The sequence below is a fragment of the Anolis carolinensis genome, chromosome 2 (assembly GCF_035594765.1).
Source record: "Anolis carolinensis isolate JA03-04 chromosome 2, rAnoCar3.1.pri, whole genome shotgun sequence".
Taxonomy (NCBI): Eukaryota; Metazoa; Chordata; class Lepidosauria; order Squamata; family Dactyloidae; genus Anolis; species Anolis carolinensis.
The window spans coordinates 27,879,450-27,902,584 of NC_085842.1; the positions used below are offsets into that span (position 1 = coordinate 27,879,450).

Here is a 23,135-nt window from a genome sequence, read left to right on the forward strand (position 1 = left end):
GCACAGTGTACATGGTATAGGTGCCCAATGCGTACGTGAGGAACATCTTTGCTCCCTCCCTCCCACCCCACTTCATTCTCGTCCTTCCTCTCTCCCTAACAAATACACACACGCCACAGACACACAGACATATTATGGTTTTGACAATGATCAAAGCTCTGACTCAGCTACGCATTTCATAGATGCAGTGTATCTGCTGGACCTCTGTCTCTCCATCCAATTAACTTGTCAGTTTCCTCAACTATTCATCCATCTATACATCCATTTCTAGTCCTCCCCCACCCCCCACCCTGGCAAGTACTCAAGACATATAGAGGAACATTTTCAGTTCCCTGCCTGACTACCCTCCCCATCCTTAGTTCATTCATAAAGATCTGCAGTCCCTCCTCCTGCCAGCACAACCAGGTCTTCTCACGCATCTATCCGGCTAGATGCCAGCCTCCGCAAAGGGGGACAACCCCCTGCTATAGCTGGGGAGGGGGGCACTATCCATCATCCCCCCTCCAAACACACAGCGACCCTGGGCTGTACATCCATTCCTTGAAAGGAGATGCTGGGCAAAGTGAATCGATGGCTGGTGATCTTCGCAGCCCTTCTGGCAACAGGAGCCAGCTGGGAAGCAGGTGAGGGGGGGGGGGTACCTGTCTCAGGGATGGGGAGGGAGAGGAGAGGGATGCAGAACTGATGTGTACGGTAAGGAAGATTGGAGTGTGAATGGTGAGAGCCACTGACTTCATGAAAGGAGGAGAGCAGAAGAGATGTGGGAGAGGAGGAGAAAACAAAGGGAGAGAATGGGAGAGGAGGAAAGGCTGAAAAGAAGAAAGACAGGAGAGATGAGAAACAAGTGAGAGTGAAGGAATAGATGGAGAGAAAGGTTAGTTGGGAGAAATGTAATCGTCTCACCTAGAGCCAGCTCTGATTTGGGAGGACCTGGGAGTTATGGCATCATTAGCTCCTCTCTTCTCTCTGTCCTGTCCCCTCCCCAAATTTATACAATGTGTGGGTTAAATACAATAATAATCAATCCTTTTTCGTTCGGAGTATCTCTTCAGCTCATTACGTTACCAATTAGGCAGATTGGTAGAAGGAGGAGAGCATTCTGTACACACTTCTGTTGTTATTGTTTTATGATAGGCTTCCCAAAGGAATCCTAGCCTCAGCTCTTTGGCTCATATTATTTCTTGCCATCCTTTCCTCACCCACTCACCCCAAGAGATTTGTCTCCCTGTTATGAAGGACTATAAACTCCCCCTCTCCCTTTCTAGAGGACCTGGTGCATTCTGCTTTCAACCTGCATTACTGGCGTAACTGCTCTCAGAGGACAAAGAAGCCCAAGGCTGCTAGCCCTGTGCCACTTCTCATGCTCACGAACTCCAAAACTCCTAAACCTGCTTCCTTAATTCCAAACTTGGCAAGAATGACATTCCCTTTCCTCTCTTTTCTCAATAATATTCTTGCGCTTTGACTATGTTTGTGACAAGAAGGCATTCAACAGGTGCATCGCCCTTCACTGTATTAGGTATAGAATCTTTTACAAGTTTAAATTTTTTCCCTGTAAGACCTTATGTTTGTGTGATGGAGTGAAGATGAAAACCCTCCTTTCAAATAAAAAGTAGACTTTAGAAGGAGGGTTTCACCTCTCCACAAAGTCTACTTTTAAGATTTTTTTTAATCGTGTCAGAAGTGACTTTAGAACATACTGCAAGTCACTTCTGGTGTGAGAGAATTGGACGTCTACAGAGACGTTGCCCAGGGGGATGCCCGGATGTGTTACAGGGAGACTTCTTTCATGTCTCTGCAAGCTAGAGCTGACAGAAAAGAGCTCACCCCATCTTGTGGATTCAAACTAGCAACCTTCAGCTCAGCACTCAACCTTCAGCTCAGCAGTTCAGCCAGCACAAGGGTTTAACCCATCGTGCTACTGCAGCGCTACCTTTAAGATGAAAATATAACTCATAGTTAGGACAGATCTCTTTACATCAAGGCAAACACAGTTGCACTTTAAATAGGAAAACAAGAAAAATTAAACTATTTATAGCCATTCTTTGTTCCAGAGAGAAGTGGATTGCTGTCGATGATGATTATGCTGATGACGATGTTGTCTGCCTTCATCATTTCCAATTATGGCATCCCTAGGCTGAACCAACACATTATTTTCTGGGGCTGAGTCTGTGTGATTTGCACAGGGTCACCCAGTGAGTTTTCATGGCCAAACAAGGATTCAAACCCTGGTGTAATGAGAATCAGCTATCGTTTGCATCGCATTGCAATACTTGGCCCAGAACAAAACAGAGGTCACTTCCAGATCCCGTTTCTGGTGATCTGGGGAGCCTGGAGGTTGAATTAATTAAGTAATCGACATCTGCTAGAGGCCTCCAAGAGTTATAATGGGCCATTTTGGAGCTGGGGCTGTGCAATAAAACACAGAGTCCTCCTGAACTTGCTGACCGAAAGGTCAGCGGTTTGAATCCGGGTAGCGGAGTGAGCTCCCACTATTAGCCCCAGCTTCTGCCAACCTAGCAGTTCGAAAACATGCAAATGTACCACTCCAGTGGGAAGGTAATGTCGCTCCATGCAGTCATGTTGGCCACATGACCTTGGAGACGTCTACGGACAAGGCTGGCTTTTCGGCTTAGAAATAGAGATGAGCACCAACCCACAGAGTCGGACACAACTAAACTTAATGTCAGAGGAAAATCTTTACCCTTTTCCCCATTATTGCCTCCAATTTACAAATAAGGAATTAAGGCTGCTAAAGAAAGCCTTAGCCTCTCGTGGCTAAGGGGGAAAGTCAAAATGAGAACTCTCATCCAAACAACCTTCATAACCATATTGCAGATGTCAAGAAACATGACAGTTTTGTCCTTTGGAAGTGGAGGTGATGAGAAAATGCAATATCTCACCACCACAAATACAGCCTTGAGGTGGGAAGGCTGCGTGAAAACAAAATATCAACAACACTGTTATCTTCTTTGTGCTGCTTTGTTATATGTGAGGAATTAGTAGAAGGCCTTCCAAATGCTTTAGGACATCAGGTCTCAGAAATCCCAGATACCATGGCTAAGGATAAGGGGTCATGGAAAGTTTTATCCAACATTATATGTAGGGCTAAAGATGTCTCACTCTTGGTCTAAAACAGGCATAGGCAAACTTCGGCCCTCCAGGTGTTTTGGACTTCAACTTCTGCAATTCCTAACAGCCGGCTGTTAGGAATTGTGGGAGTTAAAGTCCAAAACACCTGGAAGGCCGCAGTATGCCAATTACTGCTCTAGAAAGTAAGGGAAAGAAGACTTGAAGAGCCTCAGTGATTGTTTTCACATTTTAGAATTATTTAAAAAGCTGAACATTTAAAATGTGGAGATAGCAAACATATTTATAATCACTTTCAGAGCACAGGATTGATCACTATGTGACCAAAGAGAAGAAATTGCAGTAGGAAATGATTACTGCCTCTCTGATGACTCAGAAATGAATGGAGCTTTGGGAATGGCAGCTCTCTAAAAATCCAGTATGTATACCTAGAAAATCAAACCTACAAATATAGATACATGTGAATACCTGGACCTGGCTTTAGCCTACACATTTATCAGGTGTAAGAGTTGATAAAATCATAGATATTCTGCTACATCAGTGGTTCCCAACTTGTGGTCCGTGGCCCACCAGTGGTCCCCAAGAACTAATATGGTCCACGTCCTCACCGTTACTATACTGTTGCAATGAGAACGAGTGGTCTCGCGAAACCCTGTTATAGTGCTGAGGCAATGGGGATATTGGAAGGGGAGAGGCTGACTACCCACAAAAGACGCAACAACAAGCCTCCTGACTGCTGCCTCTCCTCCTCCCTCCCCCTGAGAGGAGCCGTTCTATGTGGCACCTGTTCCTGGAGTTATTTGGGGTGCTGATTCAGATAATTATATTGGATAGACCACATCAGCTCTAGATTATTAAACATGGTTTTCTGTGGGCAAGCAGATGGCGACTACTGGATGGCATATGTTCTGTATCAGAAGCAAAAGCTGATGTGGTTTATCCAATGCAATTTTCTGAATCAGCACCCCAAATAACCAAATTGAATCTAAAGTTGAGCAAAAACTGATTTGTAATCCTTTTGGTACTAATATTGGAGAGTTGTCCCTGGTCAAAGAAAGGTTGGGAACCACTGCAATATAGAAAGATAGGTGAAGACTATAATATTGAATGCTGCTGTTGTGTGATGTCATAGAATCACAGAGTAGAAAGTGATTAAATCACCCAGTACAACCCCATGCCATGCAGGAATACGTCATCAAAGCATTCCTGAACGATGCCCATCTTATCTCTGTTCAAAGATGCAGGGTTCACCACCCTCTATTGCACTGTCTATCTAAAATTGACCAAAAATTTATTTGTAACCCTTTTGGTACTAATGTTGGAGAGTGATCCCTGGTCAAAGTGGTCCCTGGTCAAAAAAAAAAGGTTGGGAACCACAGTGCAACATACTATAGAAAGCTAAGAGACAAGGGCATTCTTGTGGTTTGAAATCAGAAATTGGGAGAGTCAATGAAGTGGTAGAGGGTCCACTAGGAATTATATGGTGGGATAAGGATTCTTTCCCAACAATAAAGAGCCTTGCTGTACCTATTTCAGTCAGTCTTCCTTCCTCTTATTTTATTTTCTCGTGTTCTCTTTTGCAGACACTCTCTGCCCCGCCAGGTACAAGCTCAACTGCCTCCTCCGTCGACGTTTGGGGTGCGGGCCTGATGGGGCGCCCACCTGCGGACCCTGTTTCCCCAATTATGAGGAAGATTCTGGTGGTGATTGTGTGCCAAAGAAAGTTCCTAAGCACGGTAAGAAGTCCATGATTTTTGAATGGCTCAAGCATCAGTTGAGGGTGATTCTGCCAACTTACAGGGAGAGCAAGTACAGAGTTAAAGATTTCAGGTGATGATAAAGATAAGGATTGCCAAATCATGTTATCATGCAAAATACATTGTGGGGACACCCTATTTTCTCAGCTGACAGTCTTGAGTGATGTAATCATAGATGCAGTATAGTAGGGGGTGTGCTGCTCTCTGTCGTTTTCTTTCTTTTGTAAGAAAAGAAAGAAGAATACATGGAGACTGCATAATAAACAATTGTGACCAATCTGTGTGGCCCTTTGCTGATAAAATCACCCATAATCATGCAATCATGGATGCCATATTTGGTATAAGTCCGCTTCATTTAACTGGGGTTTCTGCTTATCTGGTTATAGCAGATACTTTTGTCTTTGCCTGGGTTTGAGGACTGGATTATTGAAGCTGAAAGCCACTATACGTGCTTTCTCCTTTCCTAGCTGATAAAGGCTCCTGGCAGACTGTTCTAATAGAAGCAGATAGCAGCAAATGCCCTTTTCAAAAGGGAATGATTCCCTTACGCCCAGAAGAGGTGATGTTGGGAACTTTGGGAATCTCCCTCCAACCCTGCTGTATTGGTTAATTTATAGCTTTTGTTTTATTTTGTTGCTTTTGTTTGCCATTTCTTTCCAAGAGCAGGATGCAAAGAGACTTCCCAGACCAAATAAAAATAGTCACAATAAAAATGAGAACAATTAAAGCCATATAAAACTATATGAAAACAGTGGGTTGCTGTGAGTTTTCCGGGCTGTATGGCCATGTTCCGGAAGTTTTGTCCACATGATGTTTTGTCCACATCTATGGCCGGCATCCTCAGAGGTTGGCCAGGCTTTGAAGCTAAAAGGCTATTCAATACTAATCAAGGTGGCCAATTGAACATTCACACTTGCCTCAAACAGACAAAGAGTTCTTTCTCCCAGATATATAAACCATATTTGTCTAGTTTCCAACAGACTGCACAACCTCTGAGGATGCCTGCCATAGATATGGGCAAAACGTCAGGAGAGAATGCTACTGGAAAATGGCCAAACAGCCTTGAAAACTCACAGCAACTCAGTGATTCCAGCCATGAAAGCCTTCAACAACACAATATAAAAACAGGTTTAAATACAAAAAAATATAAAGTATCGCCATAAGAACTCTCCTATTTACATGTTAAAAGCCTGCTTGAATAAAAAGTGTCTTGGTCTACCATCATGGGAAAAGCAGATTGGGTCTCCCAGAGGATGGAGCAGCCACTGAATCATTGAATCACGGAGTTGGAATTTACCACAAAGGCCATCCATTCCAATCCCATTCTGCCATGCAGGAACACACAATCAAAGCACTCCTAACTGATGGCCATTCAGCCTCTGCTTAAAAACCTCCAGAGAAAGGGACTCCACCACACTCCCAGGTAGCAGTATACTGTATACTGTCTGCAACTGAAAGTAAGTCTACTCTTGAGGCTCTTAAAGCTCTGGCAGGTTTTTATGGGGAGACATAAGATTTTATTGCAGAAGGGGCAAACCAGCATTGAAGCAGGATTTTCACCAAAGGTTCCTCTCACATGATGTCACCTGCAACTTTTGCTGGTCTGCCACCTCCATCTGGCAAACCCATCCTCAGCTATTGAAGGGAAAACACACCAGTAACCTTGGATCTCAACATAGACCCAGCTCTTACTTTGTGCAGTATGATTCATCCACTTCTATGCCAACAAAGGGCAGGAATGTCCTCTTCTTCCACTCTCCCCACACAGTAATTAAAGATTTAAAGTTTTTAATTTTTTCCTCTAAATTTGACTAAAATTGCAAAAAAAAAATATTAAAAAATACGAAAGCAGCAGAACTGTGTGTGTGATGCCCCTAACTGGAAGTGTGATCATAGAACCATGGATTGCCAAACGTCACTGTTGAGCAATGCTTTGAGATGTGATATGGATGGTCACCATACCAGTAGTTGCCACTATACCACTAAATTGCCACTATCCCTAACTGTACCTTGTGTAAATCAGTAATAGTTTTGTTGTGTTTTTAGTTTCATGTCAGGAGTGATTTGAGAAACCGCAAGTCACTTGTGGTGTGAGAGAATTGGCCATCTGCAAGGACGTTACCCAGGGGACACCCAGATGTTTGATGTTTTTATCACCCTTGTGGGATGCTTTTCCCATGTCCCCACATGTGGAGCTGGAGCTGACAGAGGGAACTCACCCGCTCTCCCCAGATTCGAATAGTAAATACTGGAAAAAGTATAGTGAGCTAATGTAATGTACAGATAGGAGGAAGAAATCTAAAGACTGTGTTTAAAGAGGTTTAGTTACTTTATTTTTCTTCTTGTGATTCTTTCTTCTCTTTTAGAAAGCAAAGCAAAGACCCAGAAGAGGCCGAAAGACTTGCCCGGTCTCATCCGTTCTCTCCTGGCCAAGCATGAGAAGGGGCTGCGACCACCAAGCATAGAGCCCACTTTGTTTGGTATGCAAATCTACCAGCTTTAGACCTCTTGCCACTATTGTATTAGCATAATGCAAAGCATTGGGAGCTGCACTTCCCATCTCAGTTCTCTAGCTTTTGAGTTCTCCCAAACCCACCTGGAGATGTCAGAGATATAACCCAGAAGACCCTCCTGCAAAGAAATCTTAAGTGGGAAATGTATGACTACAGTGCCCCTTGCCTGCCCTCCATCATTTCACAGATAACACTCTGCCTGGGCAACATCCGAGTGTGATCAAAATGGCAAATGATTTTTTTAATTGTGTCAGAAGCAACTTGAGAACATACTGCAAGTCGCTTCTGGTGTGAGAGAACTGGCTGTCTACAGAAACGTTGCCCTGGGGACGCCTAGATGTGTTACCATCCTACTGGGCGGCTTCTCTCTTGTCCCCACAAGCTATTGCTGACAAACGGGAACTAACCCCCTCTCGCGGATTCAAACTGCAGTCTTCAGGACAGCAACCCTGCAGTCTTCAGGACAGCAGTTTAGCCGGCACAAGGGTTTAACTCATTGCACCACTGCGGCTCCATGGCAAATGTCATGAATAAGAAAGAGCACACAAGCTAGGAGAGAGTGCCGCAGTTTGCTTTTGCCTGCATCAACTGAGAGGGAAGGACTTCACCTGTCTATTCCTCTTCTCCTGCTGAGTTAAGGGATTGCAAACTATACTTTCCCCCTTTGAATTCAGTTCACAACAAGTGAAGTAAGCTGAGTGCAAAGAGGGAAAGTGGGAGGAGAGAGACAAACTGGGAAAATCTGAAAAAGCAATTTAAAAGGTGGAATTTACTGTTACTGCCATATTGGGATGGTTTGACAATATACCCATGTGGCACCTCAACTACAGAAAGGCAACCAATATATCACCCCAATGTTCTCCCTGGCTGCCTATCCGTAGGTTTTTATAATAATAACTTTATTTTTGTACCCCACCTCCATCTCCTTCAAGAGACTCGGGGCAGCTTACATAGGGCCAAGCCCGGATAATTACAATAAACAAAAGATATAAACACATCAAAGTAAAAATACAAAATTATGCAAATTAACATAGTAAAAATAAAATAGTGACCGTAGTATAATTAAACATAATTTAAACACCAGAGTAAAAGTCATAAAAACAAACTGGGTCAAAGTGTGCAGTTTAAATCAAATCCATGAATAATCAAGTCCAGAAAAGTCAATATGGAATAAGAATTATGAGGTGCTACTTTTCTTCCTTCTTTGCTTTTTAGGAAATCCAGAAGGTTTCAGAGACCCACTCCCGCAAAAAAAAAACTAACCCTAGATCTGTTAATGATGTTCACCTCTGCACTACGCTGTAATCATAGAATCTCTGGAATTATTTGAGTTTCAGGATACTACGTAATTTCTTGTCAAAATTTATGGCAGAAAGTTACGTGGAAAACACTTGATCAACCACACAGAATAATTTGTAAATGAAACCTGCATGTTACTTAGTCAGTTGAGGTACCCCCTTTGGATATAAGATGGATTTAAGTGAGGACTGTACAGCCTGATGTCCTTCTATTTTTGTAGAACTACAGTTCTCAGGTTCAAAATATGATGTGGCTGATGTTATTAATGGTTCAAGTTTCATACTTTTAATCCAAATTGCAGCTTAATTTTGGCTCCGGGAGAGAAGAGCTTCCCAATTACATCCAATGGGGATCAATGGGTCTTGATGATAATATTTATATTAATATCAAGAACAGCAATTACTCTGGCACCCTAAGCTGAGTCTGGGTCTGGAAGAGCAGTGCCTCCCAATTTACATCCGATGTATGATGATAATATTTATATTAATATTAAGAACAGCAGTTACTCTGGCACCCTAAGCTGAGTCTGGGTCTGGGAGAACAGTGCCTCCCAATTACATCCAATGTGGATCTATGGGTCTTGATGGTAATATTTATATTAATATTAAAAACAGCAAATACTCTAGCACCCTAAACTGAGTCTGGATCTGAGAGAGCAATGTCTCCCAATTATATCTGATGTCGAAATGCCTTCCATGTGAGGCGATTTTCACCCCTCCAAAAACTGAGGTGGGGGGTGAGCCTCGGAAGCCCTCCCATTGCAGCCAATGGTCTGAAAATTTTAGGTTTTTTTCATAAGCCAGATGGAAATTCATGTCGTATAGGCGGCCCATTTTATTTAGCGAGACACTAATATGAAAATGAGACAACATGAATGAAACTACACAAAACGAACAGCAATTCTATACAAATGCACACCTCTACTGTACTGCAGTTAGAAGGGAGCATTATTTATTTGGGAGGAAAACCACATGACTCAATGTGCCATTAGAAGCAGTGTGATGAAGAGCCATAAATAGGGAGAAGATGGATTCTTCAAACTAATATCTTTTTTTCCTTCTACTTTCCAGAGAGCACAGAGGGGTTTGAACCTGCCACCTCCCCCACTCCTTTCCCCACCTCTCTCCCTACGGATGTCTCCTCTGCTGCAAGCACCATCCCAGTTTCTTCCGAGTCTTATGAAAGCACAACAGTCCCGGCCACCACACCTCCACGGATAGTGAAAGTGGATTTCAAGGAAAGGTCCCGTCCCCCAGTGACTAACCTGAACAAAGCTGTGACCCTGAGTGAGTATAAGAGTGAAACAGGAAATACGAGTTGAGAGATGACATAAAATTCTGGGCTACAGTTGCTCAATCCCTAGTCCTGAGATTTAAGATCGAACCCCAAGACCTGGGGATGAACCTAAACAATAGTTACTCAAGGGGTAAAAAAGAAGAATTCTGTCCCCTATGAAATATTCCTCCAATCCTCAAATTTCTAGTAATGCTGTACTCTAAGATTTCAGTATTTGAGTACAGTAGAGTCTCACTTACCCAACATTCGCTTATCCAACATTCTGGATTATCCAATGCATTTTTGTAATCAATGTTTTCAATACATCATGATATTTTGATGCTAAATTCGTAAATACAGTGATTACGACGTAGCATTGCTGCATATTGAACTACTTTTTCTGTCAAATTTGTTGTATAACATGATGTTTTGGTGCTTAATTTGTAAAATCATAACATAATTTGATGTTTAATAGGCTTCTCCTTAATCTCTCCTTATTATCCAACATATTCGCTTATCCAATGTTCTGCTGGCCCGTTTATGTTGGATAAGTGAGACTCTATTGTATTTAGAACTGGAATCCAAAGGCATAGCTTTGTTTGTCTGGAATATTAGCATGCAGTGGGATCTTATGGTACCTTTGAGAATGAGAGAAAGAAGCTGATAACTTAAGGTTTTGTATGCTTAAGCCTACTTTGTAAGGTGCATGCATCTGATGAAGTACACTTATACTCATACACCATATATACTCATATACAAGTTGACCTATATAAATCAAGGGAAGCTTTGTGGGCCCAAATTAAGGATTTTGATACAATCTGTGAAAAAATCAAGTGTTATTTCGTAGAGTGGGAAAAGCACCAATACCACCTCGGAGGTCAGCTGTCCCTGGCTGCCATGATCATTTCTCCAGAGAAGCATTCAATCAGGCGGAAGCAGCACTAGTATAGCAGAAAGAGTAGAACAAGAGCAATGCTTCTTTTAGGCTATCCTGGATCAGACAGTGTGGTGGAGGCTCCTTCTTTGGAGGCTTTTAAGCAAAGGCTGGATGGCCATCTGTCAGGGGTGCTTTGAGTGTGATTTTCCTGCTTCTTGGCAGGGGGTTGGATTGGATGACCAGTGAGGTCTCTTCCAACTCTATGATTCTATGACTAAGCTCATGTTTTATATCACTCTACTTAGAGAAAGAGATGTTTCCTTTTTGGTAAGAGTTTAGGAAGAGTCTTCACAGTGATCCATGGATAAGTCAACTCAGGATTGTTGGTTTGATTTTTTTTTAATTACTGACATTTCTAGACTTGAATATAGTATACAAAACATTATGTTACTCACTTCTTTCTCTCAGTTACTCTCCAAGTTATTATAAGTTCACTTTGCATTTGGAAATGGAATTTAGGCACCCAAACAAAAAAGGGCAGGCAAACTTACCAAGGGAATGTGAACACAGCAAGTGTAAGCAATATTCATAGTGCTAGAAATTTGGAGACTTGTGGAAAATTGCTATTTGAGGATAATTCCCCCAGAAGTTATATTTTAATGCCATACTATATTACTACTAGGAACAACCCAGATGGTGCTTTTGCACCTGATACATTAAAAACCACAGAGTATGCCATTCAAATTCAAAGTCAAACAAATGAGGAAAGGCAGTATTATAACTCGCCTTGCTCTTGCTCTGGGAAGAAACTCTCATTCCTAAGATTCAGGGTCAGTCCTTGAGATTTGGGAATCTTAGGCTGTATGTACAGACAGTGCAACAGGGAAGAGTGCAACTTGTGAGGCATGCCTATTTGTGTCTGGCAGTTATTCAAAGCCTTAATTTTCATCCTTACAGCTCTTGTGGTGATGTGCACAGTGACTGGGGTGTCTGGACTTGTGGTAGCTGCCATTTGTTGGTACAGGTATGAATCATAATTTCCCCTTTCCTTTCCCCGTATATTAGAAGAATAGGAAGCTGTATAAAAGTCAGACTAGCAGTCCACCCAGGCCCGCATCATCAAAACTTGACCAGTCATAAGGTTCTCTTGGTTTCATCCAGGTCTTCTTTCTAGCTCCATTTGGTGATCTTTCCCAGTGCTTACCCACCCAAATATTAGCAAAGCCTATCCTGCCTTAGCTTATGAAAGATGTATGCATGGTGATTTAATAGTACCATTTGCTACTGCAAAACAGATCTCAGCCCTGTAGGATCTATTACCAAGAATGGAAAATACGAATGCTTCTAGGAATTTTCAGACTAGCAGAAAAAAAGAGAATTCACATTCATTTCACACACACAAAATAGCATTACAGTTTATACCAGTCTTTATTCTTCACAGGAATATAATTGGAATGACTTGACAATATTTTGCAACTCATCAAGGTGTCTACTAGTTGACTGTGATCTATCTACCATTTGCCCACCCCTGAAAGCCACCTGGGAGGGATTAAGACCAGTCCTTAACCCAGACATCCTCAAACGGTGCCCTTCCAGCTGTTTGGGCCTCCAATTCCCAGATGCCCTAACCAGCTGGTTCAATGGTCAGAAATTCTGGGAGTTGAAGGCCCAAACAGCTGGAAGGGCACCGTTTGAGGATGCCTGCCTAAAACAATGTTTAGAAGAGTATTGCTGAAAGTGTGTGCAATGAACATAAAATTTTAACAGGTCTTCTTATTTTAGTTTTACCTGTTTCTGGAAGATCTGCATAGTGAAGGAGACAAATATTTAACATCTAGTGAACACTGAGGTTTGGTTTCTTGACCTCCCATATTTATTTATTTACAGCAACATTTATATTCTGCCCTTCTCACCCCGAAGGGGACTCAGGGCAGATCACATTACACATATAGGCAAACATTCAATGCATTTTAACATAGAACAAAGATAAACAAACATAGGCTCCGAGCGGGCCTCGAACTCATGGTCAGAGTGATTCATTGCAGTCAGAGTGATTCATTGCAGTGATTCATTGCAGCTGCTCTCCAGCCTGCGCCACAGCCCGAGCCTAAATGCCCAAATTCAAGGATGCTCACATCCCATTATAAATTGTGTCCCTCATATAAAATGTCAAACTCAAGGTTTGTGTTTTGGGTTTTTCTTCCATTTTTACAAGCTGTGAACGGTTAAATCCATGGATATAGAATCAGTGGGTTGGAGGGCCAACTACATATTATTGTAGCACAATGGTGGTCAGCTACAGTTGGTCAAGAAGCCAATTTATTTCCACTTGGCCCCTTCTCTCCTCACCCTAGCCCAGTGATTCTCAACCTGTCGGTCCCCAGCTGGTTTGGCCTTCAACTCCCAGAAATCCTAACAGATGGTAAACTAGGTGGGATTTCTGGGAGTTGTAGGCCAAAACACCTAGGAGACCCACAAGTTGAGAACCACTGACCTAGCCCATCCCCAAACACCCCCAAAGTGCCTCAAAGTGCACATCTGGTTTTGAAAAAACAAGTACCGGTACATTTTAAATCAGTGGTTCTCAACCTTCCTAATGCCGTGACCCCTTAATACAGTTCCTCATGTTGTGGTGAATCCCAACCATAAAATTAATTTCATTGCTATTTCATAATTCCAATTTTGCTACTGTTATGAATCGTAATATAAATATCTGCTATGCAGGATGTATTTTCATTCACTGGACCAAATTTGGCACAAACACCCGATACACCCAAATTTGAATACTGGTGGGGTTGCAGGAGGATTGAAATTCTCATTTGGGAGTTATAGTTGCTGGGATTTATAGTTAACCTACAATCAAAGAGCATTCTGAACTCCACCAAGGATGGAATTGAACCCAATTTGGCACACAGAACTCCCAGGACCAACAGAAAATACTGGAAGGGTTTGTTGGGCATTGATCTTGAGTTTTGAAGTTGTAGTTTACCTACATCCAGAGAACACTGTGGATTCCAAACAATGATAGATTTGGGCCAAATTTGGCTTGAATACCCAATATGCCCAAATTTGAACACTGGTGGAGTTGGGGGAAAATAGACCTTGACATTTGGGAGTTGTAGTTGGTGGGATTTATAGTTCACCTATAATCAAAGAGCTCCTTGAACCCCACCAACGACAGAATTGAGCCAAACTTCCCACATTGAACCCTATGACCAACAGAAAATACTGGAGAGATTTGGATTCCTATCAGAAATATGTATTTTCTGATGGTCTTTGGCGACACCTCTGAAATCCTCCTTGCAACCCCCCCTTCAAGGGTCCTGACCCCCAAGTTGAGAAACACTGTTTTAAATCTTAAATAGTGCAGGAAACCCTCCCATATTTTAAAATTGTGCATTGTTGTTTCTAGACGTTTTCAGTGTTTTAGGCATGGCAGGAGAAGCAAAGTTCAGGACCATGAAAAACAGCATTGTTGAACCCCATGTGACTCCAGGACTGCATTTTGCCCATCCCTGTTTTAACATAAAGGTGATTTGAAACAGAAATACTAAATGTAATCATCTTTCTTTGAATTTAAGGGCTTCTCAGAATCATTTAGCTGAAATAACAAAAATGAGTAAATTGAGTTTACCATACACAGGAAGTAGCATGAGAACATATGAGTCATTGGGAAAGGTGATAATGCCGGGGAAGGCAATAAGGAAAAGGGAAGCTCATAAAACAGACGGATAAATCCAATCAAGGAAGCCATTGCCCTGAGTCTGCGACACCCAAACAAGACTGATAAAATAGGACTGTTGTAGGTCTCTCAAAGGATCACGTGATGTGATAGAAAACAACAACAACACCTACATTTTCCTAAACTATACTTACTTACCTTGTCTACAAATCCAGCACTGAGTGTAATTCATATTAACTGCTCTTTCACAGAGTTCTGTAAGATTAAAATAGTTTCAGCTCTGATTCAGGTATAAATTTCAATTAAACAGAACATAGCTGTATGAGGAGTGACTATGATAAAATACAAACAAGTGAAATATGTCAAAATAGAGTTAGGATGATGTTAGGATTACTTTCGAAATTGAATGAGGAGATTAAATTTGATCCAAATGCTTCAAGGCAGAGATAAAATAGCGAAGAGCCTTGTGGCACACAAAAATTTAATATATATCATCTCAATTTCGCATTTCTTAGTTCTTAACTGAGCTAAATACCACATTCTGAGTGTCAACTGTTTTACATACTAATATTTTTGCTTGAGGTAGAACATTAAATGACCTCCCTTCCTCCCAAGTCAAGGTGAATTGAATCAAAGGCCAAAAAATTTACTTTGGCACATAAGGCAAAACAATCCCATTGGAATGCTTCTCCCATCTTAATTAAATAAAAGTTTGTTATTCGTTAATGCAATTTAAAATTTACAGATTAAACAGTTCATAAAATCCAAGAGTTGGAAGACCTCATGGGCCATCCAGTCAGCCCCCTGCCAAGAAGCAGGAAAATCTCATTCAAAGCACTCCCAACAGATGGCCATCCAGCCTCTGTTTAAAAGCCTCCAAAGAAGGAGCCTACATTACACTCAGGGTCAGAGTGTTCCACTGCTGAACAGCACTCACAGTAAGGAAGTCACCCCACTGTGCCGGAGAATAGGGTTGACCCTCATCTTTAGGACAGCATATGGATTTTGGTGATAATCTCTACAAGCTAACATGGTATTATAGCATGGCCAGAGTGTGTAACCTCCCCGGATTTATTGAAGAGTATGGTCAAGAAAATGAAACTTTGCAGTCCTAAGAATGTATAGAACTGTTGCAGTTGTACGTAATATCAATAGCAAATATTTTAAATCCCTGTTAAAAGATGTCATGATTAATTCCCAGGTTACAGAAAGAGGTACACTTGGCTCAGAAGATCGCATACACAGCCAATCGGGGAAACCAGTACCGGTACCATCAGCCCAGTGCAGTAAGTGCTTTTGTCATTGCTTTTGTCATTTTATATATATGTTTGTGTACACACACAATGAGGTAAAATCACAGTTGTCAGACTAAAAACTGGAGAGGCCTCCTATACATTTAGTGGCTGCATATAATATGAAATTTCAAGAGAAATTGCTTGCTTGTTACCAGATTGCACGCCAAGCCACATCTGAAATTCTATCTTCTACACCAGTGGTTCTCAACCTGTCGGTCCCCAGGTGTTTTGGTCTTCAACTCCCGATCATCAAGTTTGCAGATGACACCAAACTCGGAGGGATAGCTAACACTCCAGAAGACAGGAGCAGAATTCAAAACGATCTTGACAGACTAGAGAGATGGGCCGAAACTAACAAAATGAAGTTCAACAGGGACAAATGCAAGATACTTCACTTCGGCAGAAAAAATGGAAATCAAAGATACAGAATGGGGGACGCCTGGCTTGACAGCAGTGTGTGCGAAAAAGATCTTGGAGTCCTCGTGGACAACAAGTTAAACATGAGCCTACAATGTGATGCGGCAGCTAAAAAAGCCAATGGGATTTTGGCCTGCATCAATAGGGGAATAACGTCTAGATCCAGGGAAGTCATGCTCCCCCTCTATTCTGCCTTGGTCAGACCACACCTGGAATACTGTGTCCAGTTTTGGGCACCGCAGATGAAGGGAGATGCTGACAAGCTGGAAAGCGTCCAGAGGAGGGCAACTAAAATGATTAAGGGTCTGGAGAACAAGCCCTATGAGGAGAGGCTTAAAGAGCTGGGCATGTTTAGCCTGCAGAAGAGAAGGCTGAGAGGAGACATGATAGCCATGTACAAATATGTGAGGGGAAGTCATAGGGAGGAGGGAGCAAGCTTATTTTCTGCTGCCCTGCAGACTAGGACACGGAACAATGGCTTCAAACTACAGGAAAGGAGATTCCACCTGAACATCAGGAAGAACTTCCTCACTGTGAGGGCTGTTCGGCAGTGGAACTCTCTCCCCCGGGCCGTGGTGGAGGCTCCTTCTTTGGAGGCTTTTAAGCAGAGGCTGGATGGCCATCTGTCGGGGGTGCTTTGAATGCGATTTCCTGCTTCTTAGCGGGGGGTTGGACTAGATGGCCCTTGAGGTCTCTTCCAACTCTACTATTCTATGATTCTATGATCTATGATTCTATGAAATCCTAACAGCTGGTAAACTGGCTGGGATTTCTGGGAGTTGTAGGCCAAAACATCTGGGAACCCACAGGTTGAGAACCACTGTTCTACACTGTCATGAAAGATATAGGGAAACCTGGCAAATCTAGGTGAGATGCTAGAATTATTCATAATACTTGCTTCTGGGATCATGTCATATAGCTGAATGATAGAAAATTTAGTGTATACAGAAGAAAGTATGGTACAGTCATGCCCTCCACATTTGCAGGTTTAACTTTTGCAGATTTGATTACACTATGTAACAAAATCTTTAAAAATGTTGTGTTCCTGGTTTGAAAATATTATTTCCTGTTTAATTTTGTGGTACAGTAGAGTCTCGCTTATCCAACATAAACGGGCCGTCAGAACGTTGGATAAGCAAATATGTTGGATAATAAGGAGAGATTAAGGAAAAGCCTATTAAACATTAAATTAGGTTATGATTTTACAAATTAAGCACCAAAACATCATATTAGACAACAAATTTGACAGAAAAAGTAGTTCAATACTCAGTAATGCTATGTAGTACTTACTGTATTTACGAATTTACCACCAAAATATCGTGATATATTGAAAACATTGACTACAAAAATGCGTTGGATAATCCAGAACGTTGGATAAGCGAATGTTGGATAAGTGAGACTCTACTGTACTTTCTTTGAAAGTAGTTTTTATACTCCAGAAACTTCATTTTCATGGCTGTCACAAACTATATTGAATAGGTTGAAACTGTGAGATATTAATGGAAAAACTACAACACAATGTGCTACAGGATGTCCCGTAAAACCAAAGTCTTTGCAGTTTAATAAACTTTTTATAATAGAACCAATTAGGAAATGATCTTTATAACCCAGGAACAAAAATCATGTTACATAGTTATTCACAGATTTGATTAATATCTTCTATGTTTCTAGAGAGAACATTGCTCTGGGTATTTGTAGCTGCTCCAGTACAATACTGTGCTTAACCTTTAGCAGAAGTTGACATAGACTCAAGCTGAAGGGCTTGAGGGATGTTCCCTCAGATAAAAAAAGTATTTTAAAAAAATTCACAGTTTTTCCTCTTTCATGGTGATCCTGCACACTTACCCTTGCAAAAATGTGCTAGTTCATATGGGGTATGGTTGCATTATTGAACTCACATCATAGACTGTAATGATGACAACCATTAACTGTCTTTAAGTGTGGATTATATAGATTCATGGAAGAGAAAATTATCAGGGGCTTCTTGTTGGCCCTACCTTTGGGATAAGAGAGCATGCCTCTGAATATCGGTTAGTGAAGAACAATACTGGGAGAGAGCTAGCTCCTGTGATCCTATTTACAGGCCCCATGTGAACCACTGTGGTTGGACAAAACTAGGTAGATAGGATTATCATTCAACCTGATCCAGAAAAGCTTTTTTTACATCTTATGTTCTTTCTCTTCCCCTTCAGTACATGGACTCTAGACTAGCTCAGTCTTGCCAGGTTCACCACTATCAACATCAGAAGAAACTTCTCACCAGTGAAGAGTAAGTGTTGTTATGACAATCCTTCTGAGGGTGATGAGAGGCTTGGAACAAAAACGAGACACTGAGCCAATATGTTTTGCTTGATGAAGTGGAATAGCAAATGTTGGCCCATACCACTTGCCCAAGTCATGATTCATAGTACCTAAACAAAATATTAGACGGCAGAGGTTCCTAGTCTAGTTTCTCCCTATCATGCTACTTTTCTGCACAGAACACTATAGCATCTCCTTATCTTTCCATATGTTAAAAACCATACAGTCCTAGGAATACCATTAACATCAGACTGTTAAAAAAGGGCCTTTCTGGGACTTAAAATAGCCCTGGTGATGGGCAGAACTGTGATGCAAATGCATGCTTGGAGGCAAATAGAATTTGAATTGTGAAAATAGGGGTTGCCTTCCAAGGTCTGTAAGAGAGCTAATGCTGCTCCCTAGCCTCTGACATTTGTGGTTCCCAACATGAGTTGTACCCATAATAGCTTTACCCAACATGACAGCTTTCAAATGTCTAATTTCTTGGCTGAGAATGATAGGTGCTGATGTCTAAATATCTGAAGGTAAAACTCATTATGTTGGGATGTCTTGGTGGATATTTTAGTCTCCAAACGTGTCTTTTGTCAACTAGTTGTAAAGGAGCAATGTAAAGTTGTAAAGTGGCGCAATGGGTCAAACCCTTGTACTGGCTGGATTGCTGACCTAAAGGTTGGGTTGCTGACCTGAAGGTTGCCCATGAGACGGGGTGAGCTCTCGTCTGTCAGCTCTAGCTTGCAGGGACATGAGAGAAGCCTCCGAGCAGGATGGTAACATATCCAGGCATCCCCTGGGCAATATTTCTGTACAAAGCCAATTATCTCATACCAGAAACGACTTGTCAAATAGCTTCTGACACAATTAAAAAAACAAGTAGTAGACATCTAGCTTTTATTGATTGATTAAGCCACGTCTTTGCACATTTGTGTATAAGCAAATATATGGTTGATCTAAACAAACACTCTTTGTGTTTTGGGGGCAAGACTTAGTTTGGTATTTGGATTTCTTTTCCCCCGCTCCCAAACAAAATATTGGATTCAAAATAATTTCAAAACTGTGACCCATCTACCTGGGGGTACACCTTGTCAACTGATTAATCTTTTTATTTGATGGGTTTCATCGACCAGTCAGCTATTTGACATGAATTCTTTCTGTCCAATATCTGTGGAATACCCTGCCCATTATAGCCCATTGTAGCCCATCTGGCCCCATTGTGTGCAAAGTAAATGCCTCCTTATTTTCCAATGACTTTTAAACTGTAGCCAGGGGCTACTTTTTGGCTTTGCTGCTTGACGTTGCTTGGGTTTGTTCTTGGTCTGATGCTGTTTTGCAGCTGCATTTTATCTTTTATTTCTGTTGTACTGTTCTACATTTCAAAATGTGAATTGTTTCATATTTCAACCTTTTTATTGCATTCCTGTGTATTTTCAAAATGTGCTTATTTTTAAACTTGAGAGCCACTCAGGCAAATGTTTTGTTCTGTGGTTGCCTTATAAATAATGCAATTAAACAGACACAAGAAGTGAAGAATGAATGTTAGGCCACTACCAAGATTTCAAAAAAGCTTTTGCAGCTACATCAAGATATCAGTTTCATTTCTTTCTAATTCCTTCTGACTGGTGTGTGACATGGCATGCAAAAAAGAGAATGATACAGGTTGATCGTCCTTAATTCGAAATCCAAAAATGTCTACGTAGTTGGCTGAGAATGATACATTTGCTTTGTAATGATTAAAAGTACACAAACATTTTGTCAGGCACAAACTATTAAATATATTATATATAAAATCACATCCAGGCTATGTGTATAAGGTGAATACGAAACATATATGAATTGTGTGTTTAGACACATGTAGCTGCAAAAGCTTTTTTGAAATCTTGGTAGTGGCCTAACATTCATTCTTCACTCTTATCTCTAAGATACCTCATTATTTATAATGCAGCTATTGCAAACTGACCAAAAACTAAAATCCAAAATATTTCTGATTCCAAGCATTTTGAAGAAGGGACACCCAACCTCTATGCTTTAATGGTATAGAATAACACTATGTAACACAAATTTTAAAAACAGCTTTTTAATGTTGTGGTATTTACTTTGAAAGTAGTTGTTATACTTCAGAAACTTTGTTTTTGTGGTTGCTACAAACTGTCAAATTGGTTGAGACTTGATGAGATATTCATTGAAAGTCTATTAACAAAATGTGCTGCAGGATGTCCTGCAGAAACAAAGTTTTTGCAGTTTAATAAACATTTTCCATGTTTTTATGATAGAAGCAATTATGAAATGACATTTATAACCCAGGAACAAAAATCGTGTTACACTGTGTAATTACTTAGCCAAGTGAGTCAGATGAATGTAAGAAAAGCACACAGGAGGAAGGAAACGAGAGAACGTGCCTCTTCCATTCAGTCTCATGAGGTAATTATTCTTGTTTCCTTCTATAGTAGAGAACCTCCCAAACCAGTAGAGCAGATCTCGACAGAATCAGAAAATGAAAATGGAGATTACACTGTATATGAATGTCCTGGACTGGCCCCGGTAAGTTTGCTGTGCAAGGAAGTAGCTTACTAACAACGTTTGGGAAGTTACTTTTTGAAGATGACAACTGCATAAATCCTTGCGTTGGTGGCAGAATTCTGAGAGTTATATTTCTTTCCAAGCTCTGCATCCTAGGGAGCCCTGTGTGAAGGCCTAGAGCCCATGTATAGTAAAGGTTTTCCCCTGACATTAAGTCTATTCGTGTCCAACTCTGGGTTGTTGCTCATCTCCATTTCTAAGCCGAAGAGCCAGTGTTGTCCGTAGACACCTCCAAAGTCATGTGGCCAGTATGACCGCATGGAGCGCTGTTACCTCCCACTGGAGCGGTACCTATTGATCTACTCACATGTGCATGTTTTCAAATTGCTAGGTTGGCAGAAGCTGGGGCTAACAGTGGGAGCTCATTCCGCTCCCTAGATTCGAACCACCAACCTTTCAGTCAGCAAGTTCAGCAGCTCACTGGGTTAACCTGCTGCACCACTGGGGACCTTTGTATACTGTAGAAATAATACAATTTGATACCACCTTAACTGTCACGGCTCAATGTTATCGCATCATGGGGACAATAAAGGATTTGCCTGGCTTATTCTTGCCAAATCAGGACAGATGAAGTGAATGCAGGGTCATTTGGGAAATGATGTCAGGCTGTCTAGCAACCCAAATTATATTCTCCTTGAAAGAAATGGTAGAAAAAGCTCCTGCTGCTTACACAACATTAGAATAGTGTCCTCATTCTGCCTAATGACAGAGCCAGCCTTTGGGATTGTGACACAGATCTAGAACACAATTTCCTCTCTTCTTCACCAGCTACTTTTTCTTTGCTGTCCAAAAACAGAAAGGAAGGGCTCAGTTGCAACAACAAGGCCTCAGGTGTGCTGCTGAACAGATGGCTAATGCTTTGCCACTGAAATTGTGCACACAGTGTTTTTGTCAACTGCTTAGTAAACATGTGATACTACTTCCAGCCCTACAACCAATGAATATAAAAAGGGGGCAGGCTCAGGTGATGTTGTAAGAAAAACATCCTGGAAATGCGATTAAGCATGATGCATTAAGCATCAACCAGAGTTGCACAACACATGTTATTCAGATTTTTTTAAAAACTAAAATGAGTAAGATATCTATACAAATATACAGTAGAGTCTCACTTATCCAAGCTTCACTTATCCAAGCTTTTGGATTATCCAAGCCATTTTTGTAGTCAATGTTTTCAATATATCGTGATATTTTGGTGCTAAATTCGTAAATACAGTAATTACAACATAACATTACTGCGTATTGAACTACTTTTTCTGTCAAATTTGTTGTATAACATGTTTTGGTGCTTAATTTGTAAAATCATATCCTAATTTGATGTTTAATAGGCTTTTCCTTAATCCCTCCTTATCATCCAAGATATTCGCTTATCCAAGCTTCTGCCGGCCCGTTTAGCTTGGATAAGTGAGACTCTACTGTACCTTCGAATACAGTATTCTTGTCATGAGATTCTCCCCTTATCTTGTGAAGATTTAAGATTTAAGGTCCTGAGATTTAACAACCCTATTTCTTATAGCTGGTGGCGCAGCGGGTTAAACCACTGAGTGGCTTATCGAATCTGGGCAGCAGGGTGAGCTCTCGCTATTAGCCTCAGCTTCTGCCAACCTAGTACAGTAGTTCGTAAACATGCTAATGTGGGTAGATCAATAGTTACTGCTCTGGTAGGAAGGTAACAGCGCTCCATGCAGCCATACTGGCCACATGACCTTGGAGGTGTCTATGGATAACGCCGGTTCTTCAGCTTAAAAATGGAGATGAGATAGGTGATGAGAGACTTGCTTGTTTTAATGCCCCGAGATTCCCTTTTACAACAACTCAAAGGTTATAGTAACATAAACTTTGTCCTGCCTATTGTCTATGTGTAGGAAGCATTTCTCACATAAAAGAGCTTTGGAACATGTCACTTCCCAGGCAGGTTTGAGTAAGAGCTAATTTTGATATTGAACAGACTCATATGATGAAACTTTTTTTGCCATACGAATGAGCTCAAGCCGATACGATGCAGCTGCATTGCAGTTTTGACTCTGATTTGGGTTTCATTTTCTGGAAGAAGTTGTA

At 41.3% G+C, this 23,135-nt stretch overlaps 1 protein-coding gene across 1 annotated transcript in view; it reads left to right on the top strand.

Moving 5' to 3' along the window:
* Nucleotides 1–327: 327 nt before the first annotated feature.
* The window catches only part of LOC103282046 (neural proliferation differentiation and control protein 1-like), a 28,685-nt gene continuing 5,877 nt past the window's right edge, over nt 328–23,135 (top strand). Inside the window, exons 1-8 of the mRNA XM_062969523.1 lie at nt 328–623; nt 4,674–4,826; nt 7,214–7,327; nt 9,730–9,945; nt 11,769–11,835; nt 15,695–15,779; nt 18,398–18,474; nt 20,948–21,041. Of these exons, the coding sequence (XP_062825593.1) occupies nt 551–623; nt 4,674–4,826; nt 7,214–7,327; nt 9,730–9,945; nt 11,769–11,835; nt 15,695–15,779; nt 18,398–18,474; nt 20,948–21,041 (879 nt within the window). The 5' untranslated portion in view covers nt 328–550. The remainder of the gene's footprint in view (nt 624–4,673; nt 4,827–7,213; nt 7,328–9,729; nt 9,946–11,768; nt 11,836–15,694; nt 15,780–18,397; nt 18,475–20,947; nt 21,042–23,135) is intronic.